This window comes from Trifolium pratense, linkage group LG3 (genome assembly GCF_020283565.1).
Source record: "Trifolium pratense cultivar HEN17-A07 linkage group LG3, ARS_RC_1.1, whole genome shotgun sequence".
Classification (NCBI taxonomy): Eukaryota; Viridiplantae; Streptophyta; class Magnoliopsida; order Fabales; family Fabaceae; genus Trifolium; species Trifolium pratense.
In genome coordinates this window covers 13983986-14007122 of record NC_060061.1, presented here as the reverse complement: position 1 = coordinate 14007122, position 23137 = coordinate 13983986, and the positions used below count along the sequence as shown (strand labels likewise).

Here is a 23137-nt window from a genome sequence, read left to right as displayed (position 1 = left end):
TGTCCAGCCTGCAATACTGCTATATGTGCTGTTGACAGTAAATTTACCGGTTCTGTCACTGGCGCAAACCTGAATATCATCCCATTATTTGTGCATTTCCTTGTCTTCAATATTTACCTAAAAGCACCCGACTCCAAAGATTGTCTTCATCTTTCAGTAAAGCCCAACTCATTTTCATCAAGCATACCTCATTCATATGAAGTAAGTTTCTGAGACCCAAACTTCCAAACTGTTTCAGCTTGGTCAAAATATTCCAAGCATGAAATAACGACGAATACAATTTCAAAAGTTAAAAGTTAGATTTTTTTAACCACTTGAAATCAATCACTTCCTTCCCAAATATCAATTTTTACCATAGTAAATATTTTTTGTAGTGCTAGGGAGTCCAACAAAGCATTGCTACCTCTCTATGACTCTATCCATTGTGCTGTGACAATGGCATTAACGTTAATGTTAATATTTATTAGTGTGTACCAGCATATATTAACGTGAGTTGACTTCAAGCATGAAATATTTGACAATAAAATATAGTTGTATTCAAACGAGCTGTCACAAAAATTTTCATCACAATTCATAACATCCAATAGCTATACTTCATAAAAGCCTATAAATATCCTTCACACAAACACAACAAGCAACTGAAGCAAAGAAGAACAAAATGATATCATCAACCATAAAACACTTCTCCTCATACATATCACTTCTCCTAATCCTAACCACGCATAACTTCATCCCTTCACACTCAGAAAATTGCAATCCAGATGACAAAAAAGCCCTTCTCCAAATCAAGAAACAATTTGGCAACCCAACACAACTCTCTTCATGGGATCCAACCACAGACTGCTGCAACAGCACATGGCTAGGTGTTACATGTGACAACTTCACCCCAACATACCGTGTCACCATCCTCGATATCTTCGACCTCAACCTTCCCAAACCTGTCCACTTTCCACCCTCTATAACTAACCTCCCTTCCCTTGAAATCCTCTCTCTCACCCGCATCCCCAACCTCGTCGGTCCTATCCCGCTCTCCATTGCCAACCTCACCACACTTCAGTATGTCACCATCAAACAAACCAACATCTCTGGTGAGATACCCTACACCCTCTCACAGATCAAAACACTTGTAACCATCGGCTTCACTTACAACAAACTCACTGGTCCCCTCCTCGCCTCACTTTCGACTATCCCAAGTCTCGCTGGAATTGCCTTTGACGGCAACCAACTCACTGGTGCAATACCTGAATCCTACGGCTCATTCCCGTCATTCTTTACAGGGTTGCTTCTCTCGCGAAACCGTCTAACAGGGAGGGTTCCGGTGTCACTGGGGAAACTGAACCTTGCTGACTTGGACTTGTCCCGGAACATGTTGGAGGGTGATGTTTCGATGTTTTTTAAGTCAAACATACTTACTTATACGATATCTTTGGCGATGAACTCCTTCGCTTTTGATATCGGAAAAGTTGGGTTGTCGACGAATTTAGAAAAGTTGGATTTGAGGAACAATAAAATCTACGGTACGCTACCTGAGGAATTGGCGAATCTCCGACATCTGCACAAGCTGAATGTGAGCAATAATAACCTGTGTGGTCAGATTCCAAATTTAAGACTATTTGATGAGAGTTGTTATGCTCATAATAAGTGCTTGTGTGGTTCTCCTCTTCCCGCTTGCAAGACTTGAATTGAGTTAATGGATATCCCACAAAACTATGTATGAGTTTTGAATAAAGATGGTGGTCTTCATTTAAACTATTAAAGAATATGGGACCTTAGAACTAGTAAAACATTTTAATAATTAGATTATTATGATGACTATGATATATGAATTAAATCCTTAAACTAATATATGTATTAGAAAATGTGTTTATGTAATAATATTTTTCTTTTGCAAAACCAAAAGAGAATTTTATATATATATATATATATATATATATATATATATATATATATATATATATATATATATATATATATATATATATATAATTAATACTCAGAAACACAAGAGATGCTAAGTAATGGAAAATTACATCCATAACAGATATCCTAATCCAACTCCAACAGGCAATGGCTCAATGCAGAATAAAATTACCCAACTTCAAGTACATAAGTAACTTGAACACATTCATCTATTCAAAGTTCCAACTAACTAACCAACATCTCCGGTGAGATACCCAACATCTTCTTGCAGGTCAAAGAAATAGACTTACAAGATATTGTTGGCAATGAACTCGCTGGCTTTTGATATAGGGAAAGTTGGGCTGCCGAAGAATTTGGCGGCATTGGATATATGAGTAACAACAAAATCTACGGTATGCTACCGGAGGGACTAACAGAGCTCAAGCTTTTGGATAAGTTGTGTGGTCGGATTCCACAATGTGGCAACTTTATAATGTTTGATGAGACTTGTTGTACTCATTAAGTGCTTGTGTGGTTCTCCTCTTCCACCCTGCAAGACTTGAATTGATTGATGGTGGCTTGCATTTAAACTTCAATTCATAAGAATAAATGTATTGAAAAAAGATACTATGTAATTCTTAACGTGACCAACAATAATTAGTATATTTAAAGGTCTGAAGCTATTGAATAATTTGAAGTAACTTTGTTGCAATCATAAATAAATGCTACATTGCCTCTTAACTCTGCAAAGATGTTCAATAAATAATAACCATCAAGCTAAAATAAAGAAACCAAGTATTCTAAGGAATTGTCAATTACTTTAGATCTAAATGTAGCAACTCTAAATGCTACAAAGCTCAACATGTTAAATAGTTAGTAATAGCTATATAACTAAATCACACAATAAATGTGAATATGATGACATGCAGGCAAATGCAATATGATTTGTTTTTAAAATTCAAATATTGATTAAAAGAATGTAAAGTGTTGTTTTGATGAAAAGTACTCCTTCATATACTCCTATGTGTTTCTTAGACGATGTTTTAAAATTCGGACCAGAGAACGAATCGCTGAAAAGTACATATCATAGTTCAAGAACGGTTCAATTGCAGAAGATGTTTAAGTGGGAGCATCAGCAAACTTGTTGAACAAGGCAAGCTGATCAAAGGAAACAGGGAAATCAGGGTGCCATCGCATATCCTTTATGCAAATGACATCTCATGATCTTCTGCAAAGGGAAGCCCTCTAATATCGAAGCCCAAGCTTCTGGTCAGGTTATCGGTGTGGAGAAAGTCAACAATATCTTCCCAGGTTGGACCTAAAACACATGAGAGCAGGGCATTTGGTACAACCTAAGGTCGGAAGAAACAAAAAGAATCGGTTAGATGGAAGTTCTAAGCCGAAGCTATGAAAGTAATTTTGCTGTACACAAAAGTAAATAACCGAAAATTCAGATTCTTAGCTCTCTCTCTGTGACCAAATGTTCTTCTTGGCATTGTAGTACTTAAACAAAAGATGCTATGCTACACAAACTTTCTATTAGAATTGTGGCACTGGCACCAAAGAAAACTACCCAAAATAAGCATCAGTTGATAAACCAAGAAAGAATAAAAGATACTTGGAGAGACCAATTCAAAGACTAAATATATGGCAATGCCAAAACCACAATCTGAAACCACCATTGCTATTTCTACCCATTGTTATGTTTTCAATGCCATTATTTAATGTTAGTTGACTTCAAGCATGAGATATTTGACAATGAAGAATACTTTTCAAATTCATGAGCTGTCACAAAGAATATTATTCAATATTAATGCAAGATCTTATCCTCTCATAGACACATCTTATAGCGACAAGCCTATATATATATGTAACAAGCAAATGAATTGAAGAACAAGATGGTATTATCAAACATGCAATTCCCCTCATGTATATTACTTCTCATAATCCTAACAACGCATAACTTGATCATACCTTCACGGTCAGAAAAATGCAACCCAGATGACAAAAATGCCCTGCTCCAAATCAAAAAACAATTTGGCAACCCAACCAAACTTTCTTCATGGAATCCAACCACTGACTGCTGCAATGGCACATGGGAAGGTGTTTCATGCGACACCGATACACAAACCTATCGCGTCAACGACTTAGATCTCTCCGATCTCGACCTCCCTCAACCCCTTCCAATTCCACCTTCCATCATAAACCTCCCTTTCCTCTTCTACCTTTCTCTCTCCCGCATCCCCAACCTCGTTGGCTCAATCCCCTCATCAATCTCCAGCCTCTCCAAACTCCGATACCTCTACTTCAGCCACAGCAACATCTCCGGCGAGATACCCAACACCCTCTCACAGATCAAAACCCTTGTAACCCTAGATTTCTCCTACAACAAACTCACCGGTCCCCTCCCCGACACCATCTCGTCTCTCCCTAACCTAGTCGGAATCACATTCGATGGCAACCAACTCACCGGAGCAATACCAGAATCATATGGCTCATTCTCAAATCTCTTTACATCGATGACTCTCTCGCGAAACCGCCTCTCCGGGAAAATTCCAGCATCTCTGGCTAAGCTGAACCTGGCGTTTGTGGACTTGTCACGTAACGCATTGGAGGGTGATGCATCGGTGTTGTTTGGATCGAATAAAAACACTCAGAAGATAGTGTTGGCGATGAACTCATTCTCTTTCGATATTGGGAAAGTTGGGTTGTCGACGAATTTGAATGGTTTGGATTTGAGGAACAATAAAATCTATGGTATGCTACCTGAGGGACTCACTGAGCTCAAGTTTCTGCATAATTTCAACGTGAGTTACAATAGTTTGTGTGGTGAAATTCCACAAGGTGGAAACTTGAAAAGGTTTGATGAATATTGCTACTCTCATAATAAATGCTTGTGTGGTTCTCCTCTTCCCGCCTGCAAGACTTGAACTCGATTAATTTATACTCTCCGGTCACTGTTATAAGTTTGTAATAATAAAAGAAAAAATACTACGAAAATAAAGGTCAAATATTGACTTGTTTATAAAAGTCAAATATTGATTAAAAGAATGTGAAGTGTTGTTTTGATGAAATATATGTTTGATGTGAACAGATTTGTTGTTCTAGTTTTAGATACAAATTATCAGTAATTAAATAGTTTGATTCAAGTGTTATTAAGCTTAAATTCAAGTTGAATTGTCGGAGTTCTAGATTATGACGCAAGATTCTCTTAAAAACAAGAAATTTAAGAAGGAAAAAAAAACACAAATTAATAAATTCTTATCACAAAATCTCATTCACTGCAAGAATGAAAGACTTGTAATTCTTCCATGTATGCAATGTAAATACTAAATCTAACAAACCTCATTGAAGTAACTTACTAGTAATATATTTATGGTATCCTTGCCAATGCCAGAACCAAAACCTGAAATTCAAGAAATTGCAAATAAAATATTCCAACCAAGGAGACCAATCTCTACTTGTTAATTATGATGACAATGACATTAATCAACAGAAGTTGAATTCAAGCATGAAATATTTGACAATGAAGAATACTTCTCAAATGCATGAGCTGTCACAAAGACTAGTAGTATTATTCAGTATTAAACTATTAATGCAAGATCTTATCTTATATATGCTCTCCTATAGCTACAATATATATATATAAGCCTATATATATCTCAGCAACAATAAGCAACTGAAAAGAAGATTATATCAAACAGGAAACACTTCCCCTCATCTATACTACTTCCCCTACTAATCCTAGCTACACATTACTTGATCATACCTTCAAACTCAGAAAAATGCCACCCAGATGACAAAAAAGTCCTCCTCCAAATCAAAATACAACTTGGCAATCCAACAAATCTGTCTTCATGGGATCCAACTACCGACTGCAACCGCACATGGTACGGTGTCGGATGCGACACCGACACACAAACCTACCGCGTCAACTACCTCAGCCTCGACTTCGTCAACCTCCCTCAACCTGTCCCCATTCCACCCTCCATCACAGACCTCCATTTCCTAACCTTCCTCTTCATCTACCGCACCCCCAACCTCGTCGGTCCTATCCCAACTTCCATCTCCAAACTCACCAAACTCCTCTATCTCACCATCAGCAACACCAGTGTCAATGCCAACACTCTCTCACAGATCAAAACTCTCTTAACCATTGATTTCACCAACAACAAACTCACCGGTCCCCTCCCAGACACTCTCTCATCTCTCCCTAACTTCGGTGGAATATCATTCGACGGAAACCAACTCACCGGACCAATACCGGAATCATACGGATCATTTTCAAATTCCTTTACAGTGTTAAGTCTGTCAAGAAACCAGCTCTCCGGGAAGATTCCGGCATCTCTGGCGAAACTCAACCTTACGTATGTGAACTTGTCACAGAACATGTTGGAGGGTGATGGTTCGGTTTTCTTTGGGTCCAAGAAACAGACTACTGAGATAGTTTTGGCGAAGAATTTGTTTGCTTTTGATATTGGGAAAGTTGAGTTGGCGAACGATTTGAAGCAGTTAGATTTGAAGAGGAACAAGATCTATGGTACGTTACCAGAGGGACTGTCGGAGCTGAAGTTTCTGCATTATTTTAATGTGAGTTACAATAACCTGTGTGGTCAAATTCCACAAGGTACTAACTTGAGAAGGTTTGATGAGTATTGTTATGCTCATAATAAGTGCTTATGTGGTTCTCCTCTTCCTGCTTGCAAGACTTAGGTCAAATTTGTTAGGCATAATAAACAAACACAATGGCTTATACTGCTACGAATCTGGCCAATTCTTAAGCTAGTCACCATGTTGTGAGTTTTATTCCTCATTATATTGAGTACATTTTGATTAATGATATGACTTAATTTTTTTTTATAAAGTAAATAAATCAAATGTTGATTAAAAGAGTATGAGAGATACACCAGAGCCAAACAACATATAAACAACAGACAACTAAAAAAATCAAAGTTACAGAATATAATATCACCAAACTACTTAGGAAACTCAACACCAAATCTGATCAAAGACCATCGACATTCGACTGCAAGATACATCACAAGTTAACTCCATTTTGATGTCTTATGTCAAAAAAAAAGAAACTCCATTTTGATGTCATCATCAATGCCGCAACAATAAGTTAGGATCAAGTGCCTGCTTAATCAAACATTTATATCCAAATCTAACAAAAGCAGCATGGCAGGGTCAGCAGAAACGATAAACCTGCAGCTACAAGATTAACAGCCAGAATTCGATCGCAAATTTGAAACTAATCTCACTAATTTGCAACAACTAATATAGATTAATTCTAACAAGAGCATCCTATGGTGGTAAAGTAAAACAAACATGCTGAACAAAAAGTAAAAAAGTAACTTATTATATACCTATGCCACAGGTAATAACTCTTTGCCTTCTTGAAAGTAACAGGTAACTTGTTACTACAAACTGACTAATGTGTACTAACTCATGAAACTAAATTAGTTCATTTTGACCATTAACTCTTTTTATATATATAATTCTTACCAATTAACTTTTGCATTCTCTCAACTATGTGTACTACTACTAGCAGCTTCTCCATCTTAAATCTCATCCACTGATTTTTTAAGCAATATATCTATGGTCAGGAATCCATTTGCTTATGGTGGACAAATTAAGTCATTTCTCCACCCTAAAACCCACAATATATGCCTATATATGTAGTACATTATATCTCAATAGCAAGCAAATGAATTGAAAACAAAATGATATCATCAACCATGCAACACTTGCTACTTCTCCTCCTAATATTCCTAACCACACAACACTTCATCATACCTTCACTCTCAGAAACATGTAACCCTCAAGACAAAAAAGCCCTTCTCCAAATCAAAAAAGAACTTGGTAACCCAACTGAACTCTCGTCATGGAACCCGACCACAGACTGCTGTGAACACCGCAAATGGGCAGGTGTCTATTGCACCGAGACAGGAACCTACCGCGTCCATCACCTTGATCTCTCCGACCTCAACCTCCCTAAACCCCTTCCAATTCCACCCTCCATATTCACTAACCTCCCTTACCTCTCCTTCCTCTATATCTCCCGCATTCCCAACCTCGTTGGTCCTATCCCGCCGTCCATCTCCAACCTCGCCAAACTCCAGTACCTCTACATACACCACACCAGCATTTCTGGAGAGATACCAAACACCCTCTCACATATCAAAACTCTCTTAACCATAGATTTCACCCACAACAAACTCACTGGTCCACTCCCAGAAAGCCTCTCCTCTCTCCCTAACCTCTTGGGAATATCATTCGACGATAACCAACTTACCGGTACAATACCGGAATCTTATGGCTTGTTCTCGAAACTCACATCGTTCACTCTGTCAAAAAACCGTCTCTCTGGGAACATTCCACCTTCTCTAGCTAAACTGAACCTTGCATTTGTGGACTTGTCACGAAACGCGTTGGAGGGTGATGCTTCGGTGTTTTTTGGGTCAAAGAAAAGTACTCAGAAGATATGGTTGGATAGGAACTTGTTTGCTTTTAACATCGGAAAAGTTGGGCTGTCGAAGAATTTGGAGGCGATCGATCTTAGGGACAATAAAATCTACGGCACGCTACCTAAGGGATTGACCAAGCTGAAGTATTTAAGTAAGTTGAATGTGAGCAACAATGATTTGTGTGGTGAGATACCAGTAGGTGGAAAATTGCAAAGATTTGATGAGTCTTGTTATGCTCATAATAGGTGCTTGTGTGGCTCTCCTCTTAGAGCTTGCAAAGCTTGAAATTTGAATCCAATCTCACAACTATGTGACTAGATTTAAATAAAAAAGATGGCGGGTTCATTGAGTTTTGAATCCATATGACCAACTGTAGTGTGTTGATGTAATTTTGGATGATTAATTACTAATCCCTTTGTCTCATATATTATGTGTGTCTAGAATCAAAATGGAGTATAAAACTCTTTTAATATATTAATATATGTTTTGTTCTGCGGCGAAAAGAATTGATTATCAAAGTCGCATGTCTCAGCAACACAAAACAAGGGTTTCGCTCGTTATAGGATTTGACCAAACATCTCATGACAAACTGACGTGCAAAAAATTGTTTTGTGACTCACCGACTCGGCTATTTGTTCAATAAGAAAAATGTTATTTGAACAACAATTTTCAAACAAAAATATGACAACTTATATATTCATGTCACTTTTTAATTTTTTTTAATAGTTTTTGCACGTTTCGAAAATCGTTCATAGAGAGAGGTAGAATACGGTTGTGGTATTTTTGTCCATATAAAGTGATCATATAACAGCTCTTATACTATATGTAGTCATTTATTGTACCCTTAAGTCAAGAAGCAACACTTATATAAAGAAAATAATACAAAATTTACTACAATGCCTTTTGTATTATACCTTGTTGAATACAAGTAGTGTTAATAACAAAATACAAGGAAAAACAATTCAAGAAAACAGAATCTCATAATAGAAAATAAATAAAATATCAATTTCAAGTCACATGAAATAATGTCTATTGTATTTAATTTTCCACTTTCTTCTACAATAAGCTAAAAATGAATAAAACAAAAATAAAAATGAAAAAGCAAATGCAGAAATAACATTACATCAAAGAGGTACTACTAGTGTGGACCAGAGGGAACGGAAAAAAAGTAATTACATTGCATCATACTTAGAGAGAGGTGCACGTGAACGAAGGCAAAAAGGGAAGAAAATATTAAAATAAAAATGTGAAAAAAGAGCCAAATATTACACAGAAGTAGAAAGAAAACTCAAATTAGGAAAAAGCAAAGAAAAAGTTCTTGCTGCCCGAGATGAAACGATGAAGAAGACAACTCCAATAGCCACAGTGACAGAGTTGTGAAGAAAAGGGAGCAGAGTTTTGAGAGTACAAAAATAATAGAGCATGGGGGAAAGGAATACTTACATCATTATCACAAATATTTGGACATTAATTTGATGACACACACATAATTGATTTTTTTTTTTAAATAATATACATTTTTAAAATAAATAGTAATGATTAATAATTCAATTCAATATTGAAAAAGAGTTTGAACTTCTTTTTTAGTCAAAAAAATAGAGAAAAGAAATTGGATTGCACTCACCATTGAAATTTAAACTTTTCTCAAGTCTAGAAGAAAATAAAATGTCCACAAACCAACCCGCCCTGTCCCATCTTTTAAACGTATTAGGTGGAATGAGCCAACTCAAAAACCTCGGCCCAGTCCGCCAAAAATGACAGGCTAAATGGGTCAACCCAACAGATCCATCCGTTTTGCCACCCCTACTTATTTGTTTATGTTATGATTTTTTATTTGTATGTTTGAATTGTTGAAATTATGTTTGGAATATACTTAGATGTACACTAACAGTTTCATAGTGAGGTGAAGTGAATAGAGTCACTTAACTCAAAAATAAAAAATAAAACTTAATTGCAGTTTTAGTATGCCTATTTTAACCATTTTATAAAAGTGATCCCCCTATTTTAAAATTTGATATGTTTTAAACGACGTAATATATAACCTAATGATGGAAAATACCAACATCAATAAAAATGTAAGAAAATTTATTTATAAACTTAATTTAAAACATGTCGTATCTTCATATTTTAGAAAAAAATATTTGATTGAGGGACTAAAACTGACAAATTTTAAAATAGGAGTACCATTTATGCAAAATGGTGAAAATAAGAGGACCAAAACTGCAATTAAGCCAAATAAAAATGGAAAACTTATTTACAATTGAAATACAAAACTGAAACTCAAAAATCACAACTGATTTTAGTTTTTGAAAATTTCAAAACAAAATATAAAATCACCCCAAACGGGTCCTAAACTAAACCAAACTAAACTAGAATACAACATGAAAACATTAGGAAGCAACTTTTCTCACCCCTAAAGTCACTTTGACAGTACACATCCAAAAAAAATACTTGTGTATACTTCCAAACAAAAATATGATTCTCTTTTTTTTCAATTTGGAAGTAAGTAGACTTTTTTTTGACAAAAGAAGTAAGTATACTTTTAAACACATGATTTTCTTAAAACATGGAGGGTGGATAAAGTAGCTCTCAACAATTTATAAATAAAAAACTAAGAATACAACATGAAAAAATGGACTTTTGACAAATACTCAAACCCATAAGACAAGTTGATCACATGATTATCCTACCTAGGTCTATTAGATTTTGTTTTAGATCTAGTGTGATGCACCTTCTTTGGAATTTCTGTAGTTAATGCATACATCTTCACAGCAAATAATTCATCAGGGAATCCTTTCTGATCCTGATAGAACAAAAAACACATGTTCAAAAATCAGAATCAATGAAACTGAAAAGGATGGGTAACAAGTGTACTAAGTTTTATGAAAGGACGTCAAAGAGAAGCATCCTATGCTACACAGAACATTGAGATAAGGAAATATTGTGTGAAGTAGAACAACATGCTGCACAGACAGTAAAAAGTAACTTTCCCTATCATATTGTAAATATTTTATGCAAAATTTATTGTCAATATTTCAACCTAACACAAAAAAATATGTTTTTATCGCATCTGGTTAGCGAAAAAAATTGGTGGCAAAATCAAATCTATCTTCCAAACTCTGAATCTGTGACAGGAATTAAGTATCAATTATTTTAAATAATAATTTATCTTATGTCATTTTACTATTTTAGCCCTTAGGGTTGTATTTAAAGGCATTGTGCCTCACTTTGAAAAAACAATCAATCAATGAATGAACAAATTATCTTCTTCTCTAAAAATAACTCTCAATTTATCTTTACATTTCTCATTTGTACCGAATTCTATTCAATTTATTAGAATTCCTACTTTGAGACTCGATTCTATCGGTTTCGTCCCTAGAATCTATTTTACCCGTTACAATTGGTATCTAGAGCCTTCGATTCATCGCGGATTATGGGTGCAAAGTACAAATTGGTGAAAATTTGTAGTGTTGAGGAAGCAGAAGAAAAGATGGAAATGGGTATATGTTTTATATGCGATAAACCTTTTACTGTGGAACATCAATTGCTTCATCACACAAATATTCAAATGATAGTGAAGGAAGATGAAGAAGAAATTGATCTGGATAGTGAAGGTTTCATAGAGCAGAAGCAGAACGAGGGACCTGGTGTTACCTCTACAGAAGTTTATTCTCCCAAAATTGATGGTGTCTTTGTAGCTCCGATCAACTGCACAACACAACAAACCCTGAACTTAACGTCCACAATCTTGAACCAGAAGATTTCTTATTCGACTCCAATTTTCTCTGATTCAATGTTGCCTGGCAATGAGGACACAAAGAAGACACATGTTGAAGCCAAAGTAATTGTAGATTCAAATTCAGAGATGAAGAATATTGCTAGGGACTCTTCTTTCTTAACTGGTTGTAATGTTGTTCCGACACCGTCAATCAAGGAAGGTTTCACTGCAAAGCCAAGTATTGATGCCTATAGTTTGCTGCAACCTGCCCTTCAAGTGTTTGATGAAATGTCCATGAAGAAGATGAAAGCCACATCTTTAAACCAACTAGCAACCATGACAGCATCTGTTCCAGTTATGGTTCGACAACTAAAAGTCCTTCTAAGCTTTGACAATCTCAAATGTTTTGATCCCGGTGGATTGCTATCGCTCTCGTTTCCGCCAACTTATTTCGTTCCGTTTCTATCAAGAACGACACCCTCAAGTGAGTGTCCATTCTCTTCAATTCCGTCACAAACGTCTCCAACAATAACCGAGTTCCAAACGATGCAATCTTCACCTGGACAAGCTTCAGGCTGGCCATGGGTACCAAAAATCATCATAATCCAAAATAGATATAAGATTTTTAGTGAAATGTATCAAAACACAGTGCAAAAGTTTTCTGTGGGGAGGAAGGGTTTGTCGGATACAATTTTCCTTTCATTCTCTGTAGATCGGAGAAAGAGCAAATCAATTGGAAAAGCTTGCCCACACCATGTTGAGGAAGATGCGTGGACCTTGAGTATCCCACTTGTAAAGAATGGCAACATCATACACAATCACTCAGCAAGAATGCCGTTCACACATGGCAACAATAGGACTCTGTCGTCAGTGCCTACACCACCAGATCAATATCTCCGGTGGGCAAAAGCAATATTTCAGGTTATTCACTATAATTTTCTTAGTAAAGGTTATGATTCTGATTGTGTTTGGATGTATTATGATGAAATAACAAAATGGCTTTTAAGATGGATGTGGATTTATATACTGAATTTTGTGGAGACAAATCATTATCCACTTGAAGACCCTAATTATTTCATCCAACTGTTTGATCAAATGTCAAAGTACCTTGTGGTTGTTTGGGATGCTATCTTTAGTAGGTGTAGAGATCTTGAGTCAGAAAGTGTTTCTCTTGATTTATCCAAAGACCTTCAAAGGGTGGATATTAAGCTTGTTGAGTACACCATTACCAACATGTTGCATTGGAGTTCTTTGAAGTTTTTTATCTATGGAAGACTGATTAATTATGCAGATATCAAAAGAAGACTTTTTGTTAGGCTTTATGTGGTTAATTCTCTCAACACAAAGTGTTTTAATGTTAGTGGTGTTTTTGTTGCTTATGGTTTGAAAAAGTTCTCTGCAATACCACCAAGGAAAATTATTCTATTTTGCAATGGTTTGGTTGCTACTCGGCAAACTCATTTTGGAATGGAGGAGCCATCAACATTTTGTTCAAATTTTTTACAGGAACTAAAGAAAATTGGACAAATGGTGGAAGGTTATTCTTACTATGTCATTGATTATTTTTCTGGTGATACACAGTTGGTGTTTTGTTTGTATAACTACATCCATCCATTTATTCTAGATATCAAGGATAGTAGTGGTAATTTAATCTGCATGGATACAAACGTTACTAGCATGGTTTGCATTGTTACTAGCATGGTTTGGAATGCAGTAGTTCAGCTAGATGTGGCTTCAATATTCAAATCCACTACATCTCACAATTTAGAGACTCATAACTTGTTCCATGTGCTTGGATTGAAACTTTTCACAACCAAATATGTTGCTGCCTACTCTTCACCAGAGAGATCTCGACTAGTTCTAAATCAGTTTGCTTTTGTAGCTGTCTTGCACAGGAAGATGATCAATAGGGGAAGTGTTCGACATGCTAAAGTTCTAAGCAAATGGAAAGCTTTGCCTCTTAAACATGGCACTTGTGATTGTTAATCCTTGAGGACAAGGATGTTTGAAGGGGAGGGTATTGTGACAGGAATTAAGTATCAATTATTTTAAATAATAATTTATCTTATGTCATTTTACTATTTTAGCCCTTAGGGTTGTATTTAAAGGCATTGTGCCTCACTTTGAAAAAACAATCAATCAATGAATGAACAAATTATCTTCTTCTCTAAAAATAACTCTCAATTTATCTTTACATTTCTCATTTGTACCGAATTCTATTCAATTTATTAGAATTCCTACTTTGAGACTCGATTCTATCGGTTTCGTCCCTAGAATCTATTTTACCCGTTACAGAATCCAAACACACTAAGATATAGATTTCCTCAATCAGTATAATTTTAGATTTGGAGGAAGAAGCGTATTTGTATCACGGAGCATGGAAGATGTATTAAAAAACTAAAAACAAAGTTATTGATGATATCATTAGTTTTTTACATTAAAAAAATTCAACAAAGTTAATGACAGAAGAGATTCAAAATCATAATCAATGAAACTGAATATGGTAAAAAAGTGTACTATGACAGAAGAGATTCTCAATAACAGTGAGAGGGGCAATCAAATATACATTGTTCAGACAATAAAAACAAGCAGTACTATAATAAAATGATGTCAAAGATATGTATTCTGTGCTGGTTAAAAACACAAGAGCCAATGACTCATGAGGAAAAACTATATTTTAACGTAGTAGAACTTCCTCGGTTTTATCCCATTAGGTTTTCCTGGTAAGGTTTTTAACTATATTGGGTTTTGGCCTAGTCCTCTTTTCCATTGTAAAAATTTGGTGTCAAATTTTCAACCTAAGACAATTTGTTTTATCACATCTGGTTAACCAAAAATTGGTGGCAAAATCATTTCCACGTTCCCCATTCTGAATCCAAACACACTAACATATAGATCTTCTTCAATAATTATAATTTTAGATTTGGAGGAAGAAGATTAAAGACGTATTTGTATCATCGTGCATGGTAGATGTATTAAAAAAATTCAACAAAATTGTTGGTTATACTGATCAAAAGTAGAGTACCCCCAATATAAATAGATAAAAGAAAATTAGAATGTAAGAGATTTCATAAAGATCAGCTGCGGTCGGTTGAACCTTGTCTGGCACTTATAATCTTTCAAATGAAAAGACAGTAAATTACCTTTGCTTTGTAAACATGCAAGCCACACCTAGAAAAGAGTTCTCTGAAGTATTTATCAGATCTTGTAACGCTTCGGTCTTCATTATCAAGCACAAATCCTGCAAGGAACAAAGCATTAATCCAAAACAATAAAGTTCAACTTACTGGAAGATGCACAGATAAGACAAATTTAGGGAGCTTACACCTAATTGAACACCATGGATCACAATGGAATGAATAAATTGGGGAGGAGAGGGGAGTGGAGTAAATTACAGATTTAACTCCCAATATAATCCTTTCTATTTTTATCGTTTACTCCATTACTAATCATTAAGAGGAAATTAACAACACACCTTTTATCAATGGGTGGTATTCATGTGGATCTTAATAATTATGGAATGGATCCTACAAAATAGGAAGTGACCCACATAAAAATCGGTCTATAATAGTGTTTTGGAAAATGTGTGTCAAGAGTTTATTGCTAGCATTACTCACTTTTTTTATGTATACCTTAACATCTCTAAAGATAAAAACTTTAGTAACTTTAGTTTTTATCTTTATAAGCCACCTACAATTATAATGTAAAATAGAATTTTAACTAAATATATTTTTAGTGATACAAAAGACAAAAGTACTAACCCTTATTTATACAAATAGAAATTCTGAATCCGCGGCGGAAATATGGAAGCTATTGAGATATCATCTAGGATAATCTAAAGACTAAACTATTCTAAGATATAGTCATGGTATTGAGAGATATCCTCTGGATATTTCAGAGGACATGATATATGACAGAACATTATGGCGTCGTTTAATCCATGTAGCCGAACCTACTTAGTGAGATAAGGCTTGGGTGTTGTTGTATCCTCCGAATATAACAATTTACAACACCACCCACAAGTTCATGCTTGAAAAGGAAAAGTAACCAGACAATGCTCCACGAAACATAACTGCAGAAACTCATGGCTCTGCAAAACCAGAGCTCCTCTACTACTGTCTTGATAGAGAACAGTTTTAATAAGCTCTATTAAAAAAAGTTTATGACCAAATACCTGGTCAATAATCTTTAAAACAACCATGATTTTCCCCCACAACTTAATTAAAAATGAGAACCGCTATTTAGTACGAGGGGAATGCATACGAAAACTCACGAACCATTACGTGTTGCACTCTTATTCAAGGAAATGTTTAATCACTTGATACTGAGCGGAAAACACGGAAGGTCAAAGTATTAGTTGACCAAAAAACAAACTTTGTCTTTTTGCGTGAACTTCTCACTCGTACCATGTATCATTTCCCATTAAAAATTTAAAACCAGAAACACTAATTAGTTTTGAATGTGTGGTTTCTCTTTAACTGGTCTAATCCCAAGGAAGTTTATCTTGTGGTACTGTCCTAAGTTCCTAACATCTCAATATCCACTTCTAAACATGAAATTGTTGCTCCAACTTCCATATATTAAAACTTTATTTTTCATCACTCTGCTCGGCACTCTGGATGTTTGAGGAGCAATAGGAACGAATGAACATACAGTTTAGACTAAATACAGTCAAGTTGGACATATAGGTTTCAAAAAAGCGACTTGAATGAAATAAAGGGAGTAAATCATTCAATATTATTGGAAAGACAGAAATGCAACAAAGAGCAAATTACCAGATCTGGCAATGTTCTCCTTCAGGACAAATAGTCCACCTGGTTTGAGGCCAACCTGTATTAATGCCATGAGTAAAAACAAAGGACAAAAGTGAGACTTTTCTGTGACTTAAAATTCAAGTTAGAAAACAATAAAGGTAGGAAAACTCTGCATACTTTTTTGAATTACCAGAACAGAAGGAAAGAAAGAAATTGACTTCAGTAATCAATTGAGAGTTATAATAGTTTGAATTGAACAAAAACCATCACATGGTTAAGACTTAAGATTAACCAATAAATATACTATAAACTATCAACCCTAAGAAGTGCTAAGCTTAATTACACAAACTTCCAGAATATCAAACATTTCTGTATACCCAAATAGTAAGTGACAACTTTTTGATAGTCTAGAAACCAAAAGATTTCTGTACAGTTTCTTCTATGACCTAATCAATTTTGATTTTGAACATTTAGTGTTAGTGGCAACTTTTTGATAGTCTAGAAATAAAAGATTCCTACATACTGAAAAAGTTGTATATGTTATACATATTTTTAGAAATGGTTGCTGAATTGTTATCATGAAATATCATTCAGTATAATTATGCAAGACTTGCAAGTTAGCTAGCACCAAGATAATACATCATTTTAATTTGGTAAATGTGAACCAAAACAATTCAATCATAGAAAACCCCAGATGATGAATAAAATGGATTACATCATCAAGATCCAATAATACATCATTTTAATTTTGAAATATTGGTAGATAAAGCTGATCTGCTGAAGCCTTACATAAATCCTTAGTTCTATAGAATATTTTTATATCCAAAATTGATTGTTTTAAATGTATTTCTTGACACCCAATTAACGAATACCCTGATATGCATAGTCATAAATATTAATCAAATAAATGAGGACTTACCTTTGCTCTCTTGAAAAATGTAATAAAATCATCATCTGTGAGATGACCGATACACCATTGAATCCATATTACGTCATATCTTCCGATATCTGGCGTAAAATCCTACATCAAGAAAATCAAGAGGTGCTCAATAACTTAACTGAAGAAAAGATTAAAAAAGTGCCAGAGATGCCAAATTAACTTGAACATTTCTACTAAATGCTAACAAACAAATGTACCAATGGCCACATAATACATAGTCACTTGTTTATTCTGGGAACAGAAAAAGGAACAACCAGTGATTTGGTACTATTATTGTAGAATGTCCCCAAGAGTATTTGAAAACTAATATGTATAGCTATTTACTTGCTAAAGTAAAGAAATCAAGATGTCCAAAATTTTGGGAATTGTCAGTTACTTGAGGTCTATGATGGGTTTATGAATTATGAAAATGAATGAAACAGTAATAATGAAGTAGAATGGAAGAAAAGCTTGCAATTGATATTAATGGAGTTTCAATTACAAGGTAGAAGATAACAGAATGAAGGAAAACAAACTATCAGCAAACGCTAACAGCCCTGTAAGCACAGAGTGCTCCCTAAGTCACAATCAAGTGACCCCACCCAAAATAACTGTATTCTAGGATAAAGATAATTCTTCTACTGACACTACTATATATAACCATTCTTCATACATGCTTTCCTTCACTACTGTGCCACGTCACACTTCACAAACCTTGCCTTTCTTTCTTTGATACACTCTCCAAAACTCTTGGTTTGGGCCCTATCTCAAGGCCCACTTCTTGATCCACATTCCTATCAGTCTAAATCCACACACAAGGGGGAGAGAGAGAGAGAGAGAGAGAGAGAGAGAGAGAGAGAGAGATGGAGAAAGAAAACAGAATAAAATAGCCAAAGAAACACCAATCAAATATCTGATAGTCAGCTAAATCAAATATACTAGACGTTTATTTATTATATCCATTCATTTATCGTAATGTCCCCGTATTGTTTAACACTACTGAAGTCTATATGCTGTTTTCATGCAATTCAATATGTATGAGTAAGACAAATATAAAGGGTCTCTCTGCATGTTTGATCGGAAAGTGGGGTAATCTCTGTTTGCAAAATATCATGTTACTGTTGTCTAAACAGCATTCACAGTGACCATTTTTTATCTTATCACTCCTACTATGTGGGTAATAAAAGGCAGGGAGATAGCATGTTTAAATGTGAATTCCACACTCTATTCACAGAGGGAAACTTTCCTCTTCAACTTTAAATAGTGTGGTCACAACTCTAAGACATCAATTTTGGGAACACCCAATTAAAAACCACACATCATTAAATCATTACAAAACAAAACTGAGTCTTTCCTTCTCAACCTTCAGCATAAACTATCTCTCTCTCATCAATTAAGACAAAGTCCATTTCAACAGCGTCTCGACAAACCACCATCCCTGTAAACCAAAAAAGCTCCACAGAATAAAATTTCCCCTTCCTCTCACAACCCACCCACCCACCCCTTCCCAATCCCATGTGCAAAAGAAAAAATTCTGTTTTTTTTTATCTAACAAGTTTCTATGAAGCGCTCCTTTAAATCAACAAGAAAATAAAATGAAGAACAAATTTTAAAGGAACTGGGAAAAGCACTGCAATGGATGAGGTTGAAAGAGACCATAGCCTTTAAACAGATTCGGACCTCCGAATACAGTCAAAATTCGCTGCTTTATATGGCATCATTTTGGAAATTAGGTTGCCACCTTTGATAATCTACCATATAGTATATCACTCAAATACAGTGGAAGTTGGGAAAGCTGTTAAGTACGCCAGCAATATTGGTGTCGGATGAGTTGGTCAGAGAAAACAAAGTTATAAACATGAAATTTCAGCAAACGGAAAATAAAATATGTATCGTATGTTTTCTTAATACGTGTATCTTTTTAAGTGGGTGTGCCCATAAGTAATGCGTTCGGCTTGTGAGGACACAAGAATTACTCCTATTCACATTCGATATTCTCTCAAGTTCTTATTCATCTAACCTGATGAAAATAAAATACTGCCATTTATGTGAAAGTGAAGTACACACACCTGAAGAGGCACACAATAAAAATTAACTGCTTTGTGCATATCTGAATTTGTGTAATCTCCAGAGGTCAACGTTTCACGTGCAGCCTCTAAGAAATGTGATACTGGCTCAAGAAGATCAACCTGAATTTAAAAACAAATAAGAAATAATCAAAGACGATTAACTAACTTAAAAGTTCCAAATTGAGGCACACAATATTTTTTTTCTGTTGCATGAAAGTTCCAAATTGAGTTTAAAGAAAAAATATTGTCGACACATGTAATAGAGGAAGAGGACGCGTGCATATAAAGGACATTGAAGATAACAAAACAAATAAAAGCCAGACCACATCTCTAACATGTCATGGTAAGAAAAAAGTTAAAGGAAAAAATAGGAGCAAAGGAAGACACAGAGATGCAGAAATTTGCATTAGGCAAAGCCACCAGTATCAGAAACAAAGAAGCAAAACAGATCACTATCCATGTTAAGTAGTTGGTAATAGCTGCAACTAAATCATGCCAGTTAGTATTTATTCATTAACAGAACAATGCTGTATAAAATGCTCAACCTGGACAGGCTAAATATTTTTAACTCATTGGGCTTGACCTAAAAGGTTACAGGCCAACATGCTCTGTTTATAGGCTATCGTCCACTTATGAAAGCTCCATATAAGTTCAACACAAACCTCTATAACTCAAGCCATGTCAAAAATTACTGCTGCTAATTTTATATACTTTCTAATATTACAATCTCTGGTTATCTACCTTCCCCTTTTCCTTTTGAATAAGTTATTTGCTTGATATCCTGGAAGCTGCTAAGTAGATTGCACTGATAGCTAATATAAATATAGGGCTGGTAATAAATGTACTCAGTATAAACCGATGTCGGTAGAAACAAAAGATTCTCACAGAAAGTTTTGAAGGAAAAGAAGAAAAAAAAACTTTTGAGAATTCCCTACAGCCTGTTTGAGCCCCAAACCAGGGTATGCATTAAAAAAAATCGTAAACCATCGATAACAAGACGAGTACCACTGCCACCAATAAAATGCTATTATATGGTCAAAAAAGCTTCAACCCACCACCTTAAAAGCAAAATGCTTCTAAAACACATTGTATTTCAGTTTCACAACCACTCGAAATTAAATACAAAGGAACATGATCATGATCCAACTACATCTACATTTAGTTTGTCCTCTTCTCCTCAGTAACTCTCAAACATGCCAACATTAAATCACTTTCAAATATGAACAATTAAACATGATCTCAGAAGAGAGAAATAACTTTTAGGAGAGACGTATCGTATCCTTGTTCAGCTTATGAACCGAAGCTTAACTTTTGTTAGTTAGTCACATACCAGATAACTTAGCTTCTTTAAGTTAGTTATAGCTCAGCAAACAGAATCAGTTAATTGTGCACAAAAGTAAATAACATAAAATTCAGATTCTTAGTGAGCTCTGTCTCTATCTCTCAAAGCTAACTATTTACAAACTTTAACAGTAACCAAATATTCTTAGCATTGCAAATACTATCAAACAATCGATACATTACATACTACACAAACTTTCAACTAGAATTGTGTCACAGGCACCAATAACAACTACTTAAGGTAAATCTAACAAACCTCATTGAAGTATCTTATTAATAGATTTTTGGTAACCCTACCAATGCCAGAACCACAATCTGAAATTCAAGAATATGCAAATCAGATACTAAAAAACAATTTGTACATTTGCATATTGCATTTAAATGAAAGCAAAAAAAAAAAAAAAAGAAAAAAAAAGTACCAAGAACAACTAGTGGTTGGGTTTTAACATGAGAAGAAAAACGTTCAGATAAGATAATCTTCAAGAAATCATCACTGCAACTAATATCAGGTTCATTCACATGTGAAAAACCTCCTAATACTCCATCAACAGTTGCATTAACACCCTGTTCTTACAAACAAATTGAAAATAACGAATCATCAAATTCAATTCAATGATTCTTGAGGTTCTTCAAATTTGATTTGGTGAAGAATGTAATTAATTACCTCCCAATAGGAAACGCCTTGACGATACCATACATTTTTCTTGCTAAGGTCACCGGTTTGTTCGTTCCACATCTCGTCGGCGGTTTTGTATTCGCGGCCATTGGAATCTGAGCCGCCGAAGTCCATGCAGCTTATTTTATTATGTCGGAAAGAGAATGGAGGGGTGTGAAAAGTAGAAGCACTGAGCTTGCAAGTACTACTCGACAGAGGAGAGTGAAAAGGAACCCAGCAACACAACATAACCCAATCTCTAATTAGGTTTTGTTTCCCAGAAGATCGTAATCATAACCGAATCTGTTCGCTGAACCGGTTTACTACTGATACAAAGTTTAACCGGAAGTCAAATCATGGTTCAATCGAGTCAGTGATTTCGGTCCGGTTCCGGCCAAAAATCACTAAATCGATAAAAACCGCAACCATTTAATTTGGACTCAATTCCGACCGTCTATATCTTTGGTTTGTTCGGGTTCGGGTCATACGGGTGACGGGTTGAACGGGTCGGTTATTACGGGTTAGATCGAAACTTTGTTTACATCTAAAACTCCTCCATTATTCAAAAATTCCTAATTTTCGAATAGTTTAATATCTCGTGCACAATGCAACATAAGATAGACGAAGTAAATTAAAAAACAAAGATGGTTAGATGCAGTTACTTTCTTTCAATATGTAGATCTAAAGACAATAAAATATCAAGTAGAAGAGACGTAAAAATTAAAATAGATTTATAATATATATTACAATATTTTTCCCACCTTCTTTATCACCATATTATTAATTATAAGCTTTGTAAAATATAACATTTTTATCTTATATCAAAAATGGATAAAAATAACCGAGAGAAGAGTATATTAGATTGAAAGGGAGAGAAGGAAAAAAATCAATTTGCATCTAATGGTTGTTCGGTCGATTTCCGTTATGGAGAGATAGAATTTTAGAGATCCGCACCCGCCCGTATGCAATCATTCATGCCCAGTTTTTCGCAATTTATTGACCTGAGACCAGACCCGCACCCGACCGAATGCTTCAATGTGTTGTCGGTTATATCGGTTTCGAGACGGGTCTCGAGTTCATGCTTACCCTTACTCAGTGAGACTATTTTTAAGGACACATGTACGGTGTGACAAGAACAGAGTAGTTCTTATTGTGTCATAAGTATTTTTTTTTTTTTTTTTGAAGGAATCATAAGTACATTGTTGTTACTGTGTTAGATACGGAAATAGTTATTTTTTTAAAAAAACAATTTTTTTAATTAAAAAACTACTTTTTATGAGAAGAAGATATTTAAAACAATGCATAAAAGTTTTGT

The 23137-nt window shown here is 35.1% G+C and overlaps 5 protein-coding genes across 5 annotated transcripts; 4 read left to right on the top strand and 1 right to left on the bottom strand.

Moving 5' to 3' along the window:
- The first annotated feature begins 573 nt into the window (after window positions 1-573).
- LOC123916464 (polygalacturonase inhibitor 2-like) lies at window positions 574-1828 on the top strand. Its single transcript, XM_045967927.1, has one exon. The coding sequence runs from the start codon at window positions 659-661 to the stop codon at window positions 1679-1681; it is 1023 nt and encodes a 340-aa protein (XP_045823883.1). The 5' UTR covers window positions 574-658; the 3' UTR covers window positions 1682-1828.
- A 1938-nt stretch (window positions 1829-3766) lies between these two features.
- On the top strand, window positions 3767-5006 carry LOC123917083 (polygalacturonase inhibitor 2-like). Its single transcript, XM_045968704.1, has one exon. It carries the CDS (start codon window positions 3798-3800, stop codon window positions 4827-4829), a length of 1032 nt encoding a protein of 343 aa, XP_045824660.1. The 5' UTR covers window positions 3767-3797; the 3' UTR covers window positions 4830-5006.
- A 419-nt stretch (window positions 5007-5425) lies between these two features.
- Window positions 5426-6777, top strand: LOC123914613 (polygalacturonase inhibitor 2-like). The gene is made up of 2 exons (XM_045965810.1): window positions 5426-5480; window positions 5576-6777. The coding sequence occupies exons 1-2, from the start codon at window positions 5426-5428 to the stop codon at window positions 6610-6612; spliced, it is 1092 nt and encodes a 363-aa protein (XP_045821766.1). The 3' UTR covers window positions 6613-6777.
- Window positions 6778-7591: 814 nt separating this feature from the next.
- On the top strand, window positions 7592-8789 carry LOC123916316 (polygalacturonase inhibitor 2-like). The gene has a single exon (XM_045967750.1). It carries the CDS (start codon window positions 7623-7625, stop codon window positions 8649-8651), a length of 1029 nt encoding a protein of 342 aa, XP_045823706.1. The 5' UTR covers window positions 7592-7622; the 3' UTR covers window positions 8652-8789.
- A 1851-nt stretch (window positions 8790-10640) lies between these two features.
- Window positions 10641-22125, bottom strand: LOC123916345 (alpha N-terminal protein methyltransferase 1). Its single transcript, XM_045967783.1, has 8 exons — window positions 21832-22125; window positions 21587-21731; window positions 21424-21482; window positions 19827-19946; window positions 17758-17859; window positions 16860-16914; window positions 15228-15325; window positions 10641-11169 (listed from the first exon to the last, which is right to left on the bottom strand). Exons 1-8 carry the CDS (start codon window positions 22069-22071, stop codon window positions 11053-11055), a joined length of 936 nt encoding a protein of 311 aa, XP_045823739.1. The 5' UTR covers window positions 22072-22125; the 3' UTR covers window positions 10641-11052.
- Window positions 22126-23137: the final 1012 nt, after the last annotated feature.